This window comes from Camelus bactrianus, chromosome 16 (assembly GCF_048773025.1).
Source record: "Camelus bactrianus isolate YW-2024 breed Bactrian camel chromosome 16, ASM4877302v1, whole genome shotgun sequence".
Taxonomy (NCBI): domain Eukaryota; kingdom Metazoa; phylum Chordata; class Mammalia; order Artiodactyla; family Camelidae; genus Camelus; species Camelus bactrianus.
This window is the reverse complement of record NC_133554.1, coordinates 39669995-39691341: the sequence shown is the minus strand read 5'-3', so window position 1 is coordinate 39691341 and position 21347 is coordinate 39669995. Positions and strand designations below refer to the sequence as shown.

Genomic DNA, 21347 nt, shown 5'->3' with positions numbered 1-21347 from the left:
TTTCAGCTCCTTCTTGGCAGCTTCTTTCATCATAGTCCAGTTAATCAATTAGAATTCAGAAATGACCCTTCTGCAATGTGAAGAGATCTTGTGATCAGAAATGTAGGAAATTAATTACAAATACAAAATTGTCACTCACTTTACTCCCAGTTCAACTTGTTAGCCCTTAATTTTAGGTATCTCTAGCCTTCTTTGATAGTCAACCTACATTCCTCCTCTAGTACTAGAGCTAAATCGTTTAGTTCTCTTATTTATTGCAGAAGGAAGCAAGCTCTTTATTTACTGGGAAATAGGCCTAATCCTTGATTCTAAGTAAAAACTGCTCTTTTCACAATCATCTGAAACCTGACTTGGTAATGTCTCAGGATTCTATCTCAGTTAACAGCAATCTTTCTGCACTTATCTTTCTTTCCTGGCACACATCCCCAGACAATTGTCCAAGGGAGGCTTTCTTACTCAGTGTCTTCTTGTCTTCTAATTTGTTTCCTGAATTCCCCTACTTTCTCTAAAATAGCCTTCTCTTTGCTCTTCAAATCTGTGTTCCCCAAAGGAAAACAGAGCTTCACCTCTTTGCACATCCTCAGAAGCATGCAGTGGTCATATTACATGGCATACACATTAGCATGTCTAAAACCCAATTCACTCTCATAGCCCAAGTTCCAAATCAAGCTATACAAACAAATTTTAAAGGTATTTGTGTCGGGGGGTGGTTGGGGCGATTAACAGTTGTGTTTAAACCACAGATAGTTCTCACACATTGGTCTGAGGAGGAAAATAAAGAATTAGAATGCTAAGGTTTTAAAGACCGAAAGATAATATGTAGGGTAATTTACCAAATATATGGGGGTGAACAAGAACTGTGTGCTTTCAGTAGATGTGGAGTTAAACTTTCTGTACCTCCTTGTTTTGCTAGCCTGCTGTCAGCTCATGAAGTTGACAGAACTGATTTTTTTTTTAAACTCCTACACAGAACAGGAGGGAAGTAAGCAGCTAACTTGTTAATAGCAGAATCCTAACCAAAACCAGAAAATAATAGAATATTTGGTTTGACTAAACTGAGACAAACCAGTCTCTCTACAGATTATATATTAATTTTGAGCCACTTAATTAGCAATAGAGACATAAATCCAGAATTTTTCTTTTGTATCTTGAGATTCCAGATCTTGAAGTTTTGAGTTGCAGCTACTATTTTATTTCCATTCTTTTTGTCGGTTTTCATGAAGATTGAGTACCTTCTACCAGCTTCTTTGCTTTTCTCTGTATTTATGAATTTGTTTATTACTTATTTATTAATTTGTTCTTACTTCTGTGGATGATTACTTTTTAGAATCCACCATGATACCTAGCTTAGTTGCCTTAAGTAAACATTCATTAAATATAGGTAATGCCCCTGTATAAACTGAATAACCTATGCATAGGAATGACTGCTTTTATATCTCACTGGCCACTTTCCTTACTCACCACTTTCCTTTTGTTGGTTTTGCTATCAAGAGTTGGTTTTGGAGTGATGTGATTCCATCATTCTGGTTCTAAAGCCGTGATTTAATTGCTATCTAATGGATACAAATGTTTTAGACCAGTGGCTCTCAAACTTTAATGTGTATCAGAATCACTTGGAAGGCTTGTTAAAAACACATTTCTGGGCCCTACTCCCAGATTATCTAATTTAATATATCTAGAGTGGAACCTAAGAATTTGCATTTCTAACCATTCTACAAGTGAGGCTGCTGCTGGTGGTCTGGGGACCACACTTTGAGAATCACTGCTTAAGTTTTTTTCTCCTGTTTCAGAAACATGCCCTTGTAGGACAGATGGTCATATCAGAAAAAGAAAAGAGAAAAAAAAAAAGAAAAAGAAAAAGAAAACCTCAAGGAGATGACAAGGTTTGGGGACTTTTTAAAAAATAGATTCAAATCATCTCTGTATGAGGGTGTGAATTTGCTGGTACAAGTAATGGCATTTGTATAGGATCTGAGGTACTATCATAAGCAGATGTTCAAAAAATTACAAGCAAAACCTCTAAATCTGCAAAAAATCTATACATTAAATCATTATACTGTATGTCTTAAACTAATACAATGTTATATGTCAGTTGTATCTCAGTAAAACCACAGGGAGATAAGACTGTGATCCATGTAAAGGTTGGAGACAGTTCTACGCAGTTTATCATTAGGCTGAATTATGTGCTCTACGCCAGGGTCAACAAACTTTCTGTTAAAAGTCTAACAGTAAATAGTTTAGGCTTTCCCAGCCATAAATGGTCTCTATTGCATGTTCTTCTTTGCCTTTTCTTTAAAAAAAAAAATCCTTTAAAAATGTGAAAACCAGGAGTGGGCCAAGATGGCTCACCTCTTCTCACAAGCACACAAAAGTCACAACTATGTGCAGAACAACCATTGATGAAAAAGACTGGAACCACAACAAGATGGGTTCCAAAGCCAGGTGGCTTTTGTTATTTTGAAACTAATAAATCCTTCAGTTTTGGAAACATTTTTTTAAAATATGAAAACCATTCTTAGCTTGCTGGCCATATAAAAACAGGCTGTAGTTTGCCAGGCCCTGCCAAGGTTGTGAAGGCTTGGAGGAGAGGGAGATCAGTGAGGCTGAAGTCATCATTTTGAAGCTTCCTGAAATTCTGGGATTTAAGTGGTGCTTTGAAGGATGGCTAAGATTTAGATTGAGAGACCATATTCCTTCTGAAGGGAGAAGTGAATAGAAAAGCAAGGCCATAAAAGAGCTGTGAATTACACACAAAGAGTGTAGAAAGCAGCAGTCCTTTGCAGATGAAATGGGCTAAGTGCAAGCCAGAGTTAGGGAGTCCTGTAGCATGACTACCTGGACAGCCTCAGCCACTGACAAGCCAACCTGCTAAGTAGCTCTGAGAATTGAAGATGCTCTTTTGGCTTAAAGCCTCCTCATTGACTTGGAGCCCAACAGAGGCAGTGTCTCATGTAACAATTGGCTCTTCAGTAGAAGCTGTTGCTACTATGACTAATCAAAGATCATGTGTTTAGGGTAGTGAAGACTATTGGTCTCTTAAGCAAAACTATACACAAAGATTATAACTCATCTTCAATTTGTGTTATTGTTATTGGCAACAAGGAAGAATTGCAACAAGTAATGCTGTCACTTATTTATTGTACATTCATTGAATGCTTACTCTGTGCCAGGCCCTAGAGATACAACTTGAGAAGCTCACAGTCTAGAGGGAGAGAAACAATATATATTGAAATAATTGCAGTAGAGAGATAAGGGTTAGAAAACATATGTGCAGGGAACTGTGGATGCTTAGAAGGAGGAACCACCAATTCGTTCTGATTTAAACTTTCAAGTTGACTCAGTCTAATCATTACTGTCCTTCAATGGCCATAGATTGTATCGTTAATACCAGCCAATTGTTTTGCAGATCTGTACCATTGATTACATGGAGGCCTGTGTGAAGTACTGTGGTTGGATCAAATCCAATTTATCATCCAGAAAAGAACAATTTCAAACATTCTGCTTTTGCTACTAAGTGTTAAGAATCGTCTTTAAGGGCAAAATATATAGCTATAGTGTTGCTTGGTCGCTTAATTTTGTGCTTCCCACTATACTGGTGTGAATATTGGGTTCTTAAACACAATTGTTTTCCCCAGTAAAACTTGCAGAAAAGAAGATTCTGTGGTAGGCAGAAGAATAATGACCCCCTAAAAGAGTCCTTGTCCTAATCCCCTGTGAACCTGTGAATATATTATGTTACATGGTAAAGGGGCAAATTAAGATTGGGTGGAATTCAGGTTGTTAATCAGATGACTTTAAAATGGGCAGATTATCATGGATTATCGGAGTAGGGGACACTGTCATTAAAAGAGGTAAAGGGAGACAGAGAAGAGGTTGGATTGATATGATGTGAGAAACACTCAGCCTGCCTTTGCTAACTTTAAAGACAGAGGAAGGGGGCCATAAGCCAAGAAATGCAAGTGGCTGCTAGATGTTGGAAGAGGCAAGGAAACAGATTCTCCCTGTTAATAGTGCTGGGGCTGCCATAGACTGATGGTTTAAACAACAGAATTTTTTTTTTTTTTAACACTTCTGGAGGCTAAAAGTCAGAGATCAAGGTGTTGGCAGGGTTGATTTTCTGAGGCCTGTCTCCTTGGCTTGTAGATGTCTGTCTTCTGTCTTCACGTGTATCTGTGTTCTGATCTTCTTCTCTTATAAGGACACCAGTCATATTGGATGAGGGCCCACCCTAATAACCTCATTTTAATTTAATTTCCTCACTTCCAGATACAGTCACATATGAGGTTCTAGGGGTTAGGACTTCAACATGTAAATTTTGGTGGGGGACACGACTCAATTTATCACACTCCCCTATAGCCTCCAAAAGGACCATGGGTCTGCCACCACTTTGATTTTAGGATTCCTAACCTCTAGAACTGTAAGGTAATAAATTTGTGTTGTTTAACCCATCAAGTTTGTGGTAATTTGATACACCAAATGAGAAAACTGCAATTACAAGTAATCTGAATCTAATAATAGGAGACTGATAAACTGAGTTATGGAACTTCTATACAATGAACTATTGTGGAATGATCAAAAATCATGAAATAAATCATGGATGAATGGATAAACAAAATGTGGTAAATACATACAATAGAATAGTATTCAGCCTTAAAAGGGAGGGAAATTCTGATACATGCTGCAACATGGATGAACCTTGAGAACATTATGCTAAGTGAAATAAGCCAGTTACAAACAGACAAATACTATATAATTCCACTTATGTGAGGGATCAAGAGTAATCAAACTAATAGAAACAGAAAGTAGAACAGTGGTTGCTAGGGGCTACGACAGAGGGAAATGAAAAAAATTTAATGGGTATAATAAGTTTTAGTTTTGCAAGATGAAAAAATTCCAGAGATTGGTTGAACAACAGTGTGAATATACTTAACACCAATGAACTCTACACTTGAAAATGGTTAAGATGGTAAATTATGTTATTTTACCACAATTAAAAATTTGTAAACAGCAATAAGTTAAAAAGACAACAACAGAAAAATAGGCATGGTGTGCTTCCACTATATATTTTAGAGAAAGGATATACACACATGTATATATGTATACATTATATCTCAGGAAAGATACCCAAGAAACTGGCATAATGATTACTTCTGGCAATGGGATTGTGGAGAACTAGGAGGTGTCAGGGACAGGGACAGGAGGAAAACTTAAATACTCTTTGACACCTTCTGAATCTTGTTTACCATGTGCATGTATTACATATTGAAACAATGTTTTTCACCAAGCTCATAGACACAGAGAACAGATTGGTAGTTGCTAGGGGCAGGGGGTGAGCAGAATGGGTTGATGGAAGTCAAAAGATACAAACTTCCAGTTATAAAATAGATGATGAATCATGGGGATGTAATTTTTTAAAAAGAAGAAAAAAGAAAGAAAGAATGATTTTTAAATGTGTAACTTGGTGTTAGGAACTGCAGAGAGAGTTTTCTCAATTGGGTCATCCTTAGGCTATGAAATTGCTGTATTCAATCCAGTTATACCTAAGCGTCAGATTTTAAATGAGACACACTTCTTGCCTTAACCTTTAAAGGTTAAAAGCTGTTAGACCCAAAGTGGTCATCAGGCTTTAGGGTATACATGTATTTTATTGTTTGATGTCTAATAGTGTATTTTCAAAGTCTCATGTTTCTTTAAGAACAACTGCTATGTATTCACTTAATTAGAACTCCTAAAAAAGTTGGGGGGAGAAAACACACAGGAAAGAAGGAAAGATAGAAATGTAATAATAGTTAATGTTTTCTGCTTCTGAAAATCACATAACCTGTAAGAAAAATAGAATTAAAGAGACAACAATAGCAACAGGTTTTGACTTCTGTGGGATTATTTCTTGAGACTTTTGCTTGCAAATTGTTAGGTAATTGCACAAGTTACAGATTTTAACACTCTTCAAAACATCCTTCTTAGTACATGAGGCTTTGCATCATACATTCCATATAAAAATTGCAACATTTTATTACTATAATTGTTGCTTAGAGGCAGTTGTTGTTATATATGGATGTTTTTTCCTCAGCAATTTTAGCCCCTGTTTTTCTCCAATGATACTGGGCCAAAGCAGCATATTTCCACAGAGCCATATCCTTATCTTTGTGGTTTTGCATCTCCATAAAAAACAAAAACTAAAAACTATTATTGGAACCTGTTCATTTATCTGTCCCTTTTTGTTTGAGTTTTACTATAGCTAATCCAGCACCAGGAAAAATGGTTAGTGCATAGTAGGGATACAGTTAAATGGTAATGAATGACCTGTTGTGAACTCAATACTTCAGTGTTATATAGGGAATTGTACAATGTAAAATGTATGTTTGATAGGCCACAAGCAGGCTGTTTTAGTTAGCATAAAATTCAAGTTAAATCATGTTTTAAATTAGAATGATTTCCCCATACCTCAATATGTGAAAGTTTCTTCCATTAATAGCCGTAAATAAGACAGTTCAACCTGTAGGACCCAGAATTGGAATTACCAAGTACCTCAGAAGGCAGAGGAAAGAACTTGAAATGTCCTTTGTCTTCCTTTAGGATTCTTAGGATTTAATTTAGAACTAAGTATGTTGGTTGCAAGTAAATACTTGTTCCATGAACCAATTATTTTTAATGCTACTAGCATACTTAAATTGATACCTTGTATCATAATTATTTGAATTTCAATTAATAAGTATGCAATAAAGTCTTAAAATAACTTTAGGAATGCAAGTATCTTTTTTATTGAAATACAGTTTATTTATAATATTAGTTTCAAATGTACAGCATGGTGATTCAGTATTTTTATAGATTATACTTCCTTTAAAGTTATTACAAGATAATGGCTATATTTCCCTGGGCTGTATGATATATCTTTGTTGCTTATCTATTTTATATATAGTAGTTTGTCCTAATCCCATGCTATGTTGCCCCTCCCCTTCCCTCTCACCACTGATATCCTCTAGTTTGTTTTCTATATCTGTGAGTCTGTGTCTGTTTTGTTATATACATTTGTTTGTTTTATTTTTTAGATTCCACATATAAGTGATAACATATAGTATTTGTCCTTCTCTGACTTAATTTCACTAAGCATAATACATTCTAGTTCTATCCATGTTGTTGCAAATGGCAGACTTTCATTCTTTTTTTATGTCTAATATTTCATTTTACATATAAGGACCTTTTTCTTCAAAGATCATTTTGAAAGAGCTTGTGTAAACATGCTGAAATACTGACAAGAATGAAAACTTTAAAATCTTAACTAGCGTCATTTGGATTAATCAGTGTGTACTTTTCTCTCTTTTCTGTTTGTGTACCCTTTGGCAATGACAAGCCACTTTTGATATGCTTAATATTACCTATATCATCATTGTTGTGATAGAGAATTTGGGAGAATTGAAAGCAGCTTTGGTTTCTACTGTATTCCTTCAAATATTTTGTTATTTATTCAGCCTTAAGCTTTTCTAACATGACTTTTAGAAGTCTTCAAGTATTTTGTAGACTGTTTTTTTTTTTAAAAAGACAAAGGAGAGTGAATATTCTTATTTTTTATTCCTCCAAAATGCAAGGGAGTAAGGAATAAAGAGACTTTGAATTTGCAGGACTTAAAAAATGATTTTAAGTGTTTAGTTGTTTCTGTTTTTTTTCTGAAAGAGGAAAAGGGAGAGAACATGGACTATAGGACTTGGTTGTAAGGAAAAAAGCCAAAAGTAGGCAAAGGATGAGGGTAGGAAAAAAATAAGAAGGAAATAAACAAGGAAAATGCAGTTACCAGAAGTAGGAACTATGAACTTTACTTTCTTTAAGTTTATACAACCATAAAGTAGTTGTATATAATTAAGTTTCAGCCACTGGTAGTGAGAAGTTTTTTTTTGTTTAATAGCTTTACTGAGGTATAAATGATAAACAAAAAACTTCTCATAGTTAATGTATACAATTTGATGAGTTTGGACATATGCAGACACCCATGAAACTATCATTATACTCGAGGTAATAAACATATCTATTACATCCAGAAGTTTTCTTGTAAGCATTAAGGGTTTTGTTGTCGTTGGTTGGTTTTGTGGTAAGAGCATTTAACATGAGATCTACCCTCTTAACAAAAATTTTAAATGTACTATGTTGATACAGTTGGCAGCATGTTGTAGCAGATCTCTAGAACTTAGTCATCTTGCATAACTGAAACTTTATACCCTTTAAACAACAACTCCCCATTTTCTCCTCCCCCCTCAGCCCCTGGTAACCACCATTCTACTCTGCTACTGTGAGTTGGATTGTTTTTGGATACCTTAAGTAAATGGGAATACACTGTGTTTGTCCTTCTGTTACTGGCTTATTTCATTCAGCATGATATCCTCCAGGCTCATCCATGTTGTCACATATGGCAGGATTTCCTTCTTTTTTTTTAAGACTAAATAATATTCCATTGCATGTATATACCACATTTTCTTTATTCATTGTCTGTCAGTAGACATTTTGGTTGTTTCCTTATCTTGGTTATTGTGAATAATGCTAGCTCTCTGAGATCCTGATTTCAATTCTTTTGGATTTATACCCATAAGTGAGATAGGTGGATCATATGGTAGTGTGAAGTTTTGATGGCATAAGTATAGACATCTCTATGTAGTTTTGATGACATAAGTGTATACCTCTCTATGCTCAGTTTCCAGCAGCTGTTACCCAACAGCGAACAGTTAAATGGAACTTAATGGGTCAGAGTTGGAGCTTTTTCTCTTCTCATTTTTGTGTTGCTGTTATTCATAAGGGGAGAATACTCTTGTGTTACCAGCTAATTGTTTCACTCCTTTGTCTCATTTTCCTTATCTGTCTTCTAGATAGATTTTGAAAAAGATTAGAAAAGAAAGGTTTTAAGTTGTTTTCTGGCATCTGTCAGTGGAACTTGGGTAGGGCATGTTCTTTGGCTCTTATAAATACTTGTTAGCCGAGGGCTAATGAGGCCAGGCTAGTGGTTAGATCCCTCAGTCATGTCCTATGTTATATTCTAAAACCTATCTCTAAACAGTCATCAAATATATACCTTTGAATCTGAGGATAAGTGAAGACAAACCTACTCCATTCTGGGGAAAGTCCAGAGTATATACCATGAAGGGTTAGTAGCACCATCTTTACAGAAAAAAAGACATCCCATTGCCCAAATTGGAAACCACAGAAAATGCTTCATCTAATCAAACACTCCTCAATCAATTTGCCTAACCAACTATCTTTTTGGCTTTATTCTCTCCAAAGCAGCCATTACTAATCAGAATTGCAGCTTCTCACTGATGAGCTAACATTGACAGTGATTTCTGCTGGCTTTTCCCCTCATGCTTGCAGCCCCCTTATCTGGATCTCTGAAATGATCTTGTTTGTGTTACAGAGCTCTCATTTGGAAGACAGTGAATCCGCAGCATTACTTTGCTGTGAATGTGAAGAATCAGAAATCTTTAGTGATTCCAATGTACGTAGGTATTTGTCTTTATACAGCATTTGGTGATTCAAGAGAAAGCTTTGTGGATAAAGTTGGCTCTTAAATGCAGCTGAGATAGAACCTATTATTTTATCTGTTAAGCCTCACTCAGCCAGGTAATCTGGGAAAGCAAATAAGTGACTTGGACTGAGTGCATATATGAATAGTATGGTATATTTGTATGCATAGTAATCTCCACTCAAAGCATACCTATCAAAGTAGATAAATGTTGCACCCTGGAACCTTGAGTGAGTCTCCTCCACTAAGAGATGAATTTTTCACATTTTTTTTCTGGGCTTTACCCTGTGACAACTGTTTGGTATTGGTGTTGCCGCTGGACCTTTATTCCCCACGTACAAAGACCTAACGTGTTCTGGCTTTTAATAATGTTAAGTCAAAGTAATGTTACAAATCCTAGACTAGAGAGTCAGTCTAACTACATTTCATGAGATGTTATAAATTTTAGTGATGTCGTCTGACCCCCCATTGTTGCTTAATTATTGCAAATTACCCACAGAATCAGGCTGAAGTTAGAAAATGACTTAGGTTGACTTTACATATCTCTTCCAGTAGAATAACTGCCTTTGATAGCCAGGGCTAAAACTAGTTTCTACAAACCTTGATGATAAAATCTGGGTTCTGTCTATTTCAAAATGTTTATTGTGCATAGTAAATATTCTATAAATACTGTTGAAGTTTCATCAGTGGAGACTCTTACAGTGTTTCACCATAAGTACTACCTGCTGTTAAACTGTCTTTACTTCACCTTAATGGCACATTGAAGGTGATCACTATTTTAGGACCTCAGTCAACTATTACATTGGTTTATCTGGTTGTACTTCATTCAGCAATGACGAAGAGTCTGGAATGGCATTGTGACTCACCAATAGCTGGAGTGGTGCTCATTTCCCTTGTACTTGAGAACATTAACTGATGAACTCACATGAACACTCATTTATTATCAACATTTTGCAGATGACAGACTAAGGGTGGAAAGGTTATACTCTTTCTCAGTGTCAAGTGATGAGCAGGGACAGTGCTGACATCAGATCTCAGCTGACAGCCCTCACTGAGCTCATTATCAGCAGGCAGCATCATCAGTGATGGAATGTGTACCAGTCTCCTTATATATAGGATCCTACAAGATTCATTCTGTTCACTCTGCAGTGGAGTCCTCTGGAGTTGGACTGGCTTATTGTTTTGACTGATTCTGTCTTAAAGAGACCAGTACATGGCAGTCCACATAAAGAATATTTTTATGAAGCTGAACACATTTTGGGAGAAAAGATGACTCTAGTTTTAATAGTTTTCTGTCTTAGAAAAAATTAGTTGGGTCTATATATTTGCAGATTACTCTGAATTGATTGATATTATTGCCAGAACTTTTATTCATTTAAGTCAGGTTTGTTGTCTTTTCCTCTTCAGGAGGCAAAAGTGGTTACATGTAATTGGCTGGCTTTACCTGTCAAGGTATTGAATCCTCCTCCTGTTTTGTTTGCTAAAGGAGTATTTCCCACACTTATTACTCTTTTCTCACCTTCCTATTCCTACCCCTGAGTCAAAGGAGATTGAAAGCTCCCTCCCAGTTTGAAGGCTTAAACTTGAAAACAGAATTATTTGGAGAGCAAACTGATTAAAATCCTCACTTTGAATTTTCTTCAAAGGAAGTGGTATGAGATCTTGATAACTATTTGAAATAGAAGTTAACTGTTGTAATGAAGAGTAGAAGATAAATAACTTTTTATCAATCTTGGGATAACAGAAATACGAATTTTGGTTAGCTATATTCATTCCTTCACTTATGCATGTATCTATTCATTCACCAAGCATTTATTGACTCTCATGTACAAATTACCAGGCCCAAGGCTGTGGGGGTTAGGCATAAAATATCAAATCTACCCTAAGAACTAACGTCCAGCTACAGGATAAATAAGGTCTGAGGATCTAATGTAAAACATAGTGACTATTATATTGATAACACTGTATTGTACAGTTGAAATTGTTGAAAGAGCAGAACTTAAATGTTCTCACCAAGGAAAGAAAGAAAAGGTAAATATGTGAGGTGATGGATGTGTTAATTAACCAAATGGGCGGAATCATTCACAATGTGTACATGTATCAAATCCCAATTATGTACACTTTAAATATCTTGCAATTTTATTTGTCAGTCATTCCCCAATAAAGCTGAAATTAAAAGAAAAAGAATTTACTCTAGGAGAATGTATAATCTCCTTTTCAATAAATTAGTTTTATGGATATTCACGGAAAGCTAAAGAGAGGAGAAAATCATTCATATGCAATACATGGGGAGAAGAAAAGAAATCTGTGAATGAGTGGAAAGAAATTTGGCTGGGGCAAAGAAGGGCCTTACATCTCCTGGGGCTTTCCCGGAAGAGAGGAGAGGAATGTAAAAGACCTCTGCCCCTCTCAGTCCTACTCAGCCTCTAGGGACCCAGATAAAGGGTAGAAGCGGCCATTTGCTCCCTCTGCTATGCACAGGGTTATTGGAGGCTTCCACAATGGGAAGAGGGACTGTCTGCCCAAGAGCAGGGTGACCGTGGGACTGGGAGAGGTCACAGAGGAAGAAGACACTGGCCCTAACTGCAGGAGTTTCACTTTGGCTCCAGATAAGAAAGAATGTAGGCAGTGACTAGAGCAGGTTAAGGTACCAGTGGCTGCAGCAGCCAGTGAGACTCCTGAGGCTTCTCTCCATTTCCCATCCCCAGACCTACTGCCGTCCTGCCTTGAAGCACAAGAGCTCTGCCTGAGCTGGGATTCCAACTGGGTGCTTGTAGGGGTTCAGCTAGAAACAGCTGCATTCTTACCATTATAGGATTATTTCTTCCCTAGCCTGTAGGTCCGGAAACTTTGTTGTATTACTTTACTTCGTAAGAATACAACTTATTTCTTTCTCCCCTTTCCCTGCTTTTCTGACCCCACCCCTGTCCTGCCAAACAGGAAGAGAGGTGGATACAGATTTTTATGGTCTATTTCATTCCTTTGCTTGGATACTGTATCACTGTAGAGAATGCATTTTCCCTCTGGCAAAACAGATTTTATGTTTGAATAGCCCAATGAAAGGGAGAGGTGGTTAGCCTTTTGCTATTAAAGAAAGGAAAAAAGGAAAAGCTACCCTCCAGAATCAAATGTGGAAAAGGCAGATGAAAAGAAAGGAAAATCTAAAATGTACAAGTTATTTAGTTTAGAATCGTTTACATTTTTAAACTATAGGTTTGCATTCTCTTCTAGCACAGGGAAGTGTCTCAATATAGCAACATCCTTCTAGATGGCTACTTCTGTGGAGGTTTTCACATGTAGTCATTTTGTGGGGTAGGAGAATGGCTTTGGGAGAGAGAGAATAATTAATGTGGCAAATACTAAGTTCAAGATGAAGGATTTAAAACTTTTTAAAAGTTATTAGCATTAAGATACGTCCTAGTTCAACTGAGTAGCCAACCTATGGATTGAAGATAGGAAGGGCTTTAATCTTCAGGATTTTTCTGAAGCATCCTATTTTTCTTGTATGTTTTAAGTCTTAGAATATGATGTATGGGATGATCAAAACAATGAACGATTTGTTGACTTAGAAAGTAAAACTAGACTTAGAAGGGGAGAACTGCTATTGCCATTAAATCTACATTTGTAAATCTCTAGAGATTGTGAGCACAAACAAGATGCTTGTGGATAAACCTTCAAATGTAGTGATAACAAACTGGTTGGCTGGAAGGTGGTGATGGTATATGAGCCAACAGCATGTGCATCTGGTCATTTCTGATGATTTGTATTTACCCTCTTCCTTCTAGCTCTCTGTACTGTGTGCATTTTTTAATTTCTTTTTTCAGACTCTCTTGCAGAGACACCATTTCACTAGCCAGCACAGCATACACAAATATAAAAAGAATTTTAAAAGGAAAATTTGTTGCTAGGGGGATGTGGTTTTTATTATGAATTTCAAATGGCCGATTAGCCAACAGCAAAGAGCTGTCCCACCAGAGTTCAGGATTATTTGAATTGCTTCTGCCTCACCTCTACTGTGTAGTAAAGATATTGCTGATTAGGGCACCTGGTCAGAAAACAGGTTAAAAGTGTTGCTAGTAACGAAAACATAGTTTCACTATGAACAATATTCCTATTTTTTCACTTTGAAGGGGGTCTGATCCAAATGATTACACCAGTAGAAAACTCCTGTGATGTTAAAATTCTTTTTCTTTGTTCCAGAATAAAGCATAACTCAACTATTTTATCCTAGAGTAACAAATGAGAAATAATTTTTGACTTTTCCTTTTTTAAAGTCTTACCCTCTTAAGTGACTTATTTGAAGAGAAATGAGATTTGTAGTAATCTTGAGTACAAAGGCTATTTTAAAAATTAACCTTGTAAGGGGAGGGTATAGCTCAGTGGTAGAGTGCATACTTAGCATGCACAAGATCCTGGGTTCAATTCCTAGTACCTCTGTCTAATAAAAATAAATTAAATAATAACTAAATAAGCCTAAGCCCTGCCCCCCAAAAAAGGCCAAAAACAAACAAACAAACAAACAAACAAACAAACAAACAAACTGCTGTGCCTTTAAAAAATAACTTTGTAATTTAACTCAGTGGTTCTCATGGTGACTGCACATTAATGTCATCTGGTAACCTTTTAAAATAATTTAATAACAGGATCTCACCTCAGTTCAGTTCAGTCAGGATCTCTGTGAGTGGGACCTAGGTATTAGTATTTTTTAAATGCTCCCAGAATTATTCTAATGTGAATCAAGGGTTTAGAACCACTGTTTTAATTCTAGCTATGCTAATTTTTGCACCTTCAAATCAGAGTTCTAATCTACAACATTTGTAGCATTTTTCTTACTTGAAGAGAGAAAAAATGTGAGATTGATTAGAATCGTAAGAGTTGACTATGTGCATTTGATAACCCAGATACAATGCAGTCAACTTCTAATCAGTGAAATTCCTTGGCTAGGCTTCTGTTAAAAGAGGAGCAAGATGCTGAAATTAGGTGAATCAAATTCTCAGTAAACCTATGTCAATGAAGGATAAACTTTTCCATGAGGTTATTACGACTTACTCTTCCTGCGTCAAGAAAGTAAAGTGAGGATTTATTAAGTGATAGGACACTCTCAAGGGGGGAGCAGGCAGACTCAGGTGAGTAGCTGCCAAATATTATACCTTTACTGAAATAAAGCCTACATACAGAAAAGTGTGCATATTTTGCACTTTTGTGTACATTTTGAAATTTTACAAACTGAAGTTTTCACAAACACACATCAAGAAATTGTATAGCCTGGACCTAGATCAACAAATGAAATATTGCTACTCCCCTCCACCAGTTCCTTCTTCTGCCAGCAGCCCCTCCTTGCTTCCTTCCAATGACTGCTCACCCTCCCAGTCATCACCCTCCAGAGATAACCACTATCCTGACTTCTTGACCATATGATATTGGTGTGGGCATCAGGCTATGCTCTTTAGATGACCTCTCTGACCTCCAGAATCAGGGCTCAGCATCATGTAACATTTAAAGAGCTCAGGCTCAAGGTTCTGACAGCCTGGGTCAGAGTCCTAACTCATAGTAAGTCACACTTACTGGCTGTGTGTGACTCCACTTCTCTAAACCTTACTTCCCTCATCTGTAAAATGGGGAATAATGGTACCTTCTCATAGAGTTGGTAGAATTAAATGAGGTAATATATGGACCTGGCACGTTATCTGCGCTGAGAACAGAGGCAGATAAAGGATTCCCTGGTGTCACCATCTCTTCAACAGAGTCAGGACGATGCCACTGATGTCTGTGGGCATAATTAAGTTCATAGACCACCACTGGAGAGAAGGAGGAGTTTCCTGCTGGGCATCCTGACCATCTTTCCTTTTCTTCACCATCCTTGATTTGGCCTGTGGCATGACTAACTTGTAGCAACTCTAAAATATATTATTTAAATTCATAAAATGACTGTTGAAAGGGCAGAAACTTTCTCTTATACATCTTTATATTTGCCCCTGTGCCTAGCACAGTGATTTGCAAGTTGCATGTAGTTCAGTGCTGTGGCTAAAGGAATCTGAAAACAATACTTCCAGTACATCTTGCTTTCCTGTGCTGGATTTGTACTGGTCCTTCTTTTTACCAGAGACATATTTTTGAGACATCTGGCACAAGAGTATACAGAATGTAGCAGTTAAACTGTTGCAGGCAGAAACCAAGAACTTGGCCTAATTTACAAAATTAATCAAATACAAGCCCAACTAGCTGAGTTGTCCTGCTTCCATAATTTGAGGCAGGGCCTACTCAGGTGTACTTTCCCCTTATTCTCGTTTAGGAGAACAAGGTAAACAGGAGATGGCAGGACTTGTAGGTTTCTTCATTAACAAAATTGTACAGACTCTCTTTCAGATTATAGCTTGGAAATAATTTATCCTTTGGAAAGTTAACAAGATAATTTATTGGGTTCTTTCTATTTGCCAGATATGCTAAGTGATTTTTATACAATTTAGTCTTGAATCCAAGACTTTGAGGTTAAGTTCTATTAGTATTTCCCATTTAAAGCTGAGGAAACAGAGACTTGCCTACCTAAGGTATGTGACCATGCTGGTCATGACATCCAAGTCTGCCTGACACTCTCTGCTTGAGCTCTTAACCTTAAGTAGAATATTGTTATTCTCATGCTAGTAGGTCAGGAACAAATGGAATAGTGGTTTTCTTTGGAGCAGAACAATCTGTGGAGCTTTTCAAAAATATAGACACTCAAATCTCACCTTCGGAAGTTTCTCATTCAGTGGGTCTTGGATGAGGCTCAACATCTTTATTCTTTACAGAGCCCATAGGAGGCTCTTCATGCAGCCAGTTAAAAATCATGTTTCTTAGAAATTCCCTGGGGAGGAATTATAAGATTACAGATTTGGGGGCATTTGAAGTCTGATTTTGGAATATTGTAAAGACACATTGTTGTTAGAAGTGTAGAGAAGAAGGAGGTAGCTTAATAACAGTCAAGTTTCATGTTTCAGGAGGTAAGACAGTATTTATTCACCAGAAATTGGATATATCACTGAGGTACTTTATAGCCAGATTAATTCTCCATCCTTTCTATGAATTTCTAGAGTACTGCCACTATTGTGCTAAAGCCGTCTTTCTCAACCCTAGTTTTCTCTCCCACATATCTCAGTGCTTGGGGTGGAGTCCTGGTAAAGTTGCGATTTCAAAGCTATTAGGCTGAACTGCTAACCTTGGAGAGAGCAGTGGACGTCCCTGATTGAGACAGATGTCATGGGAGAGTTATAAACTGAACAGATTCTTAATCTCATTGGATCTTGTCTTCTCAGTTCCTCCTAATGCCTTTTGTTTAGGTTTTTGTAATCTCACAGTGTGCTTTGGCTGTAGGGAAGGGGTAGTAATTCTTCCTTTCACTTTACTATTAGGAATGTTGAGTTACAAAGGCCATGACTTTCTGAGAACTATAACTGAAATAATGGCAAATATTTGTTGAGCACTAACCATGTGCCTGGCTTACAGTAAATGTGTTTTTACAGGTACTATCTCATATTACATCTCTGATGTGAGTAGTGTTATTTATCCCTGTTTTAGAGATAAGAAAACTGAGCTCATTTGTTCTACAATTACTTGAGTCCACTCTGTGGCAGTCAAGTTAGGAAATGAGTCTCCAGTGATGAGCAAATCAAACCCTGCCCTTATGGAATTTACAGCCCATTGGAGAAGACACATAATAAAAAAACAAATAAGAATTCAGTTACAGAATGTGATTGTGCTAAAAAAAAGAAAGTACAAATGGGGAAAAATTAATAAAGAATAACAAGGCAAAATAGCCATTTAGATAAAGGATGATCAGGAAGGATCTCTCTAACTTGGTAATATTTTAGTTCAAAATAGTTAAGAGATTCACTTAGTGTCAGACATCTAGAAGTGGTGAAATTCAAGTCTGATTCCTAAAGCTGTACTCACCATGCTATGCTGCCTGTCAGGCACGTGCTTGAAATCTACCCCAAGTTTGTGACTCTCCTCTGATTTGACCAGCATTCATACCATGACATTGTACCAAATTCCAGAAGGGGCGTCATAAAATTTGTAAGTAAGAAATTATAACAGTAAGATAATTCTTTCAAAAGAAACCTGCTTCCTAAATTGCTTCCTTACAAAGAGCCCTAGGAGGCAGCAAAGAGAAGAGGGAGCAAAAAGGGTTGCAAGTAGTATGTGAATTTCAGCAAATGATAGATACAGCTCCAAAGAAGCTGAAAATCTCACTGTAAATGCACTAGGTACATTGGCTTGAGGAAGTACCCTCCTGGCACGCATAGTCTGGGAGTGGATGTTCCACTTTGGATCAACATCTTATTTCCTGGCCGTACTTGAACTTAAAGAACTTGAAGGGCCTGATCTAGGAGCCAAGCAGAAGGCTGCTCTGGAAGACACTGACTAAGAAGTGTTAGATGGTTCATGCTAGAACCTCACAGTGCTTAGAAAGAATGTGGGAGGAAGGGAAACTCTGCTTTGGGGAAGGGAAAGGACAGAGGGGAACAGTGAAATACAGCCTTGAATTTAAATGCTGGAGTCTTCTTCCGACTCAACTGCAATGCTTGATTTAACAAGTTACTTTCCTAGGATTTTCCAACAGAGCCTTCTGCATTGACCTTTGCTCCAGAAGAATTTGTCCACTTAACTCTTTTTCCTCCCAGGAAATAACAGCAATTCCTAGGCTGGTCAGATTCTGTAGAAATGTGATGCAAATTTTTAGACTGTGGATTATGAGCCTAACTGTTTAGATTTAACAGTCTTGTGCAGAGTCTTGTAAACTAAGTTAAGGATCTTAGTCTTTATTCCACAGACAATAAAAAGCCATTGAAGAATTTTCTGCTGGGGCATGAATAGGTTAACATTTTTTACAAGATCTTTGCAAATCAAAACCATGATGAGGTTTCACCTCACACCAGTCAGAATAGCCATCATCAAAAAGTCTGCAAATAAATGCTGGAGAGGGTGTGGAGAAAAGGGAAACCTCCTACACCAATGGAGGGAATGTAAATTAGTGCAGCCACTATGGAGAATAGTATAGAGGTTCCTTAAAAATCTAAAAATAGAGTTACCATATGATCCAGCAGTCCCACTCCTGGACATATATCCAGAAAAGATGAAAACTGTAATTTAAAAATGATACATGCCCCCCCAGTGTTCATAGCACTGTTTACAATAGCCAAGACATGGAAGCAACCTGAATGTCCATTGACAGATGAATGGATAAAGAAAATGTGGTATATTTACATACAATGGAATATTACTCATCCATAAAAAGGAATGAAATAATGCCATTTGCAGCAACATGGATGGATCTAGAGATGATCGTACTGAGTGAAGTAAGTCATACAGAGAAAAACAAATATTATATGATATCACTGGTGGAATCTAAAAAAATGATACAGATGAACTTATTTACAAATAAGAAATAGACTCACAGACATAGAAAACAAACTTATGGTTACCAAAGAGGTGAGGGGAGGGATAAATTAGGAGTTTGGGATTAACAGATATACACTACCATATACAAAATAGATAAACAACAAGGACCTAGTTTATAGCACAGGGATCTATATTCAGTATCTTGTAATAACCTAAAATGGAAAAGAATCTGAAAAATTATATATTTATCTGTATATATAATTGAATCACTTTCTGTACACTGAAACATTGTAAATCAACTATACTTCAATGAAAAAATAAAAATTAATAAAAAATGAAAATATAAAAGATCTACCTGGCTTTTCTATGAAGAATGGACTTCTGATATATTTATTTATTTTAGCCATAGACCGTTGAGGCATCGTTTTTGTATGTGTGTGATTCAATTTGGTTAACTCATTCATTGGGAGATGGAGCTCTTAATTAGAGTAGAAGTTGACAGAAAGGCAGTATGGTGTGGTAGTGAAGAATGTGTAACCCTGGATAGATTACTTTCCTTCTCTAAGTCTCAATTTCTTCAAAGAATGGAGATAATAAATAGTGTATCTCCTTCATGGGGTTATTGTGGAGATTGAATGAGATAATGTCTGCAAAACACTTAGATTAAGGCCTGGCACATTGTAAGCCTATAATAAACGTTAGCCAGTATTACAGTGTAACAATCTTATGAAGGATTCAGGTGCTTCTCTGAGAACCACCCATTCTTGGTGGCCCATGGAGTAGCTTTCCATCCAGAGGTCACACGTGGGCTTGTCTAGCCACCACCACTGGACTGAAGGAATCTAGCCTAGTCAACTGGTAGAGAAACATCACGGATATGGTTTAATTTTACAAAAGTAATTTGGAAATGAAAATGGAAGCTGAGGAATGGTAGCTTGTTTTAACCGCAGCTATGGTTTTGCTTTGAAGCTGGCTTTTGAGAAGGTTCCAACACTTGCAGGAAACTCAACAGAATGTAGTCGTTGCTTGGAAACAGCTGTATCTCTTTGTTTCCCACAATGCTAGGTAACTGATGTGTGTAATTACGTTGCTGAGCAAAGCTTCAGGTTGATCAAGGTTAATTGTTGACAGTATTTGAAATGTTAATAATGTCTCCCCTAAAACTGCTTTTCCAAAATAAATGGTTCCAGCTCCACAAAAGGTTTAAATGCCACTGATTTCTTCATTCAGTGAGGTGTAATTCTGGGCCTGGAGACTGGAATCCTCCAGTTTAATATTTTCTAAGAAATTAGCACACAGAAAATGTGTTGTCTCTTCTACTTTAAAGTTTGCCACATTACCTGCTTGCAGAAATTCTCACTGCCTGACTTTTGTTATCTTTAGCCTGTTCTCCAAAATTATACATTTCTGCCTTTGAGGTATTTTGTGGAACTAGGGAGAGGGACTAAATCATGGCATTTTTACCTAAGAGTCCTGGGGAGTTTGGGTAGGTAGGAATCTATTCTAAAAGTTTGCAGTGGATCAGATTCTGCTTGGAAAGTCTTTTGTGTGTAAATTTGTCTTATATCTTAAGAATTTAAGAGGGCAGGATTTTAAAGGAAGTTTAGCTGCCAAGTGCTACAAAGGGAAAAATTAAAAGTTTCTTATTCAGTCAATGAAAGTTCCCTGCAATCAAATTTACTTACTGAATTTGTCAGAGACTTCCTGTGGTGAGATGGTTCACAGATGGTGAATAATTCCATTTTTGAAATAAAAGTGAGCTTTGTGTCTTGTTCTTTCTCTTCTCTAACACGATGTCACCACCTGCATAGCTGTCTTTCCTATCACTCAGTGCTCCAAGGGAAGACCCACAGGCATCAGCTGAATTGCTCTGGCAGCGCAGAGGGTGTTGTTGAGGAAGGAATTGGCCAAAAATAGGACTTTCCCCAGCTGTTGCAGGAATATAAACAGGGGTTCTACAATATGTAACTACCTTCTTTAAAATGACTAAGTAATGCATTATGTAGAATTACTACGAAAACATAAAGTGGTGTGAGCTATAAAAAATGTTTACATATAGATGCTGTAGCTGTGTTGGTTTTTTAATGTACTCATTCATTCTGTTTTTGTTTTTCTTTTTCCTTCATTGTTTTATGTTTTTCCTGACCAGTTTCAAGAAGCTATATTGAGGAATGTACCAAGTCACAGTGTGTGTTACCTATAACTTACTAGGAACTAAACATTTTATTCCTGTAGAAATGTATTTACCGAAATTTTAGAAGAATGACAATGTGGGAAAACCAAGTTTATTTTATGTGTTGATTATTACTTAAAATAGGAGAAGGAACTTAATCCTTACTCTTCTTCATCAACCACTTAGTGTGTACCATACACTATTCTACTGACTAAAGATGCGTCTGTGAACGAAACCAACAAGCACTGCCCTGTAAAGTTTATAGTCTAATGCCTGTTACCATTTCACCTTCTC

General features: G+C 36.9%; 1 protein-coding gene across 3 annotated transcripts in view; it reads left to right on the top strand.

Annotated features, from left to right (window-relative positions):
• The window catches only part of SSH2 (slingshot protein phosphatase 2), a 216488-nt gene that overhangs the window by 46032 nt on the left and 149109 nt on the right, over positions 1-21347 (top strand). For 2 of the 3 annotated variants that reach the window (XM_045519020.2, XM_045519019.2), the window contains exon 2: positions 9395-9475. The exons of the other annotated variant lie outside the window; for it this stretch is intronic. In XM_045519020.2, coding sequence (XP_045374976.2) covers positions 9395-9475 — 81 coding nt within the window. The remainder of the gene's footprint in view (positions 1-9394; positions 9476-21347) is intronic. 3 annotated transcript variants of the gene reach the window in all.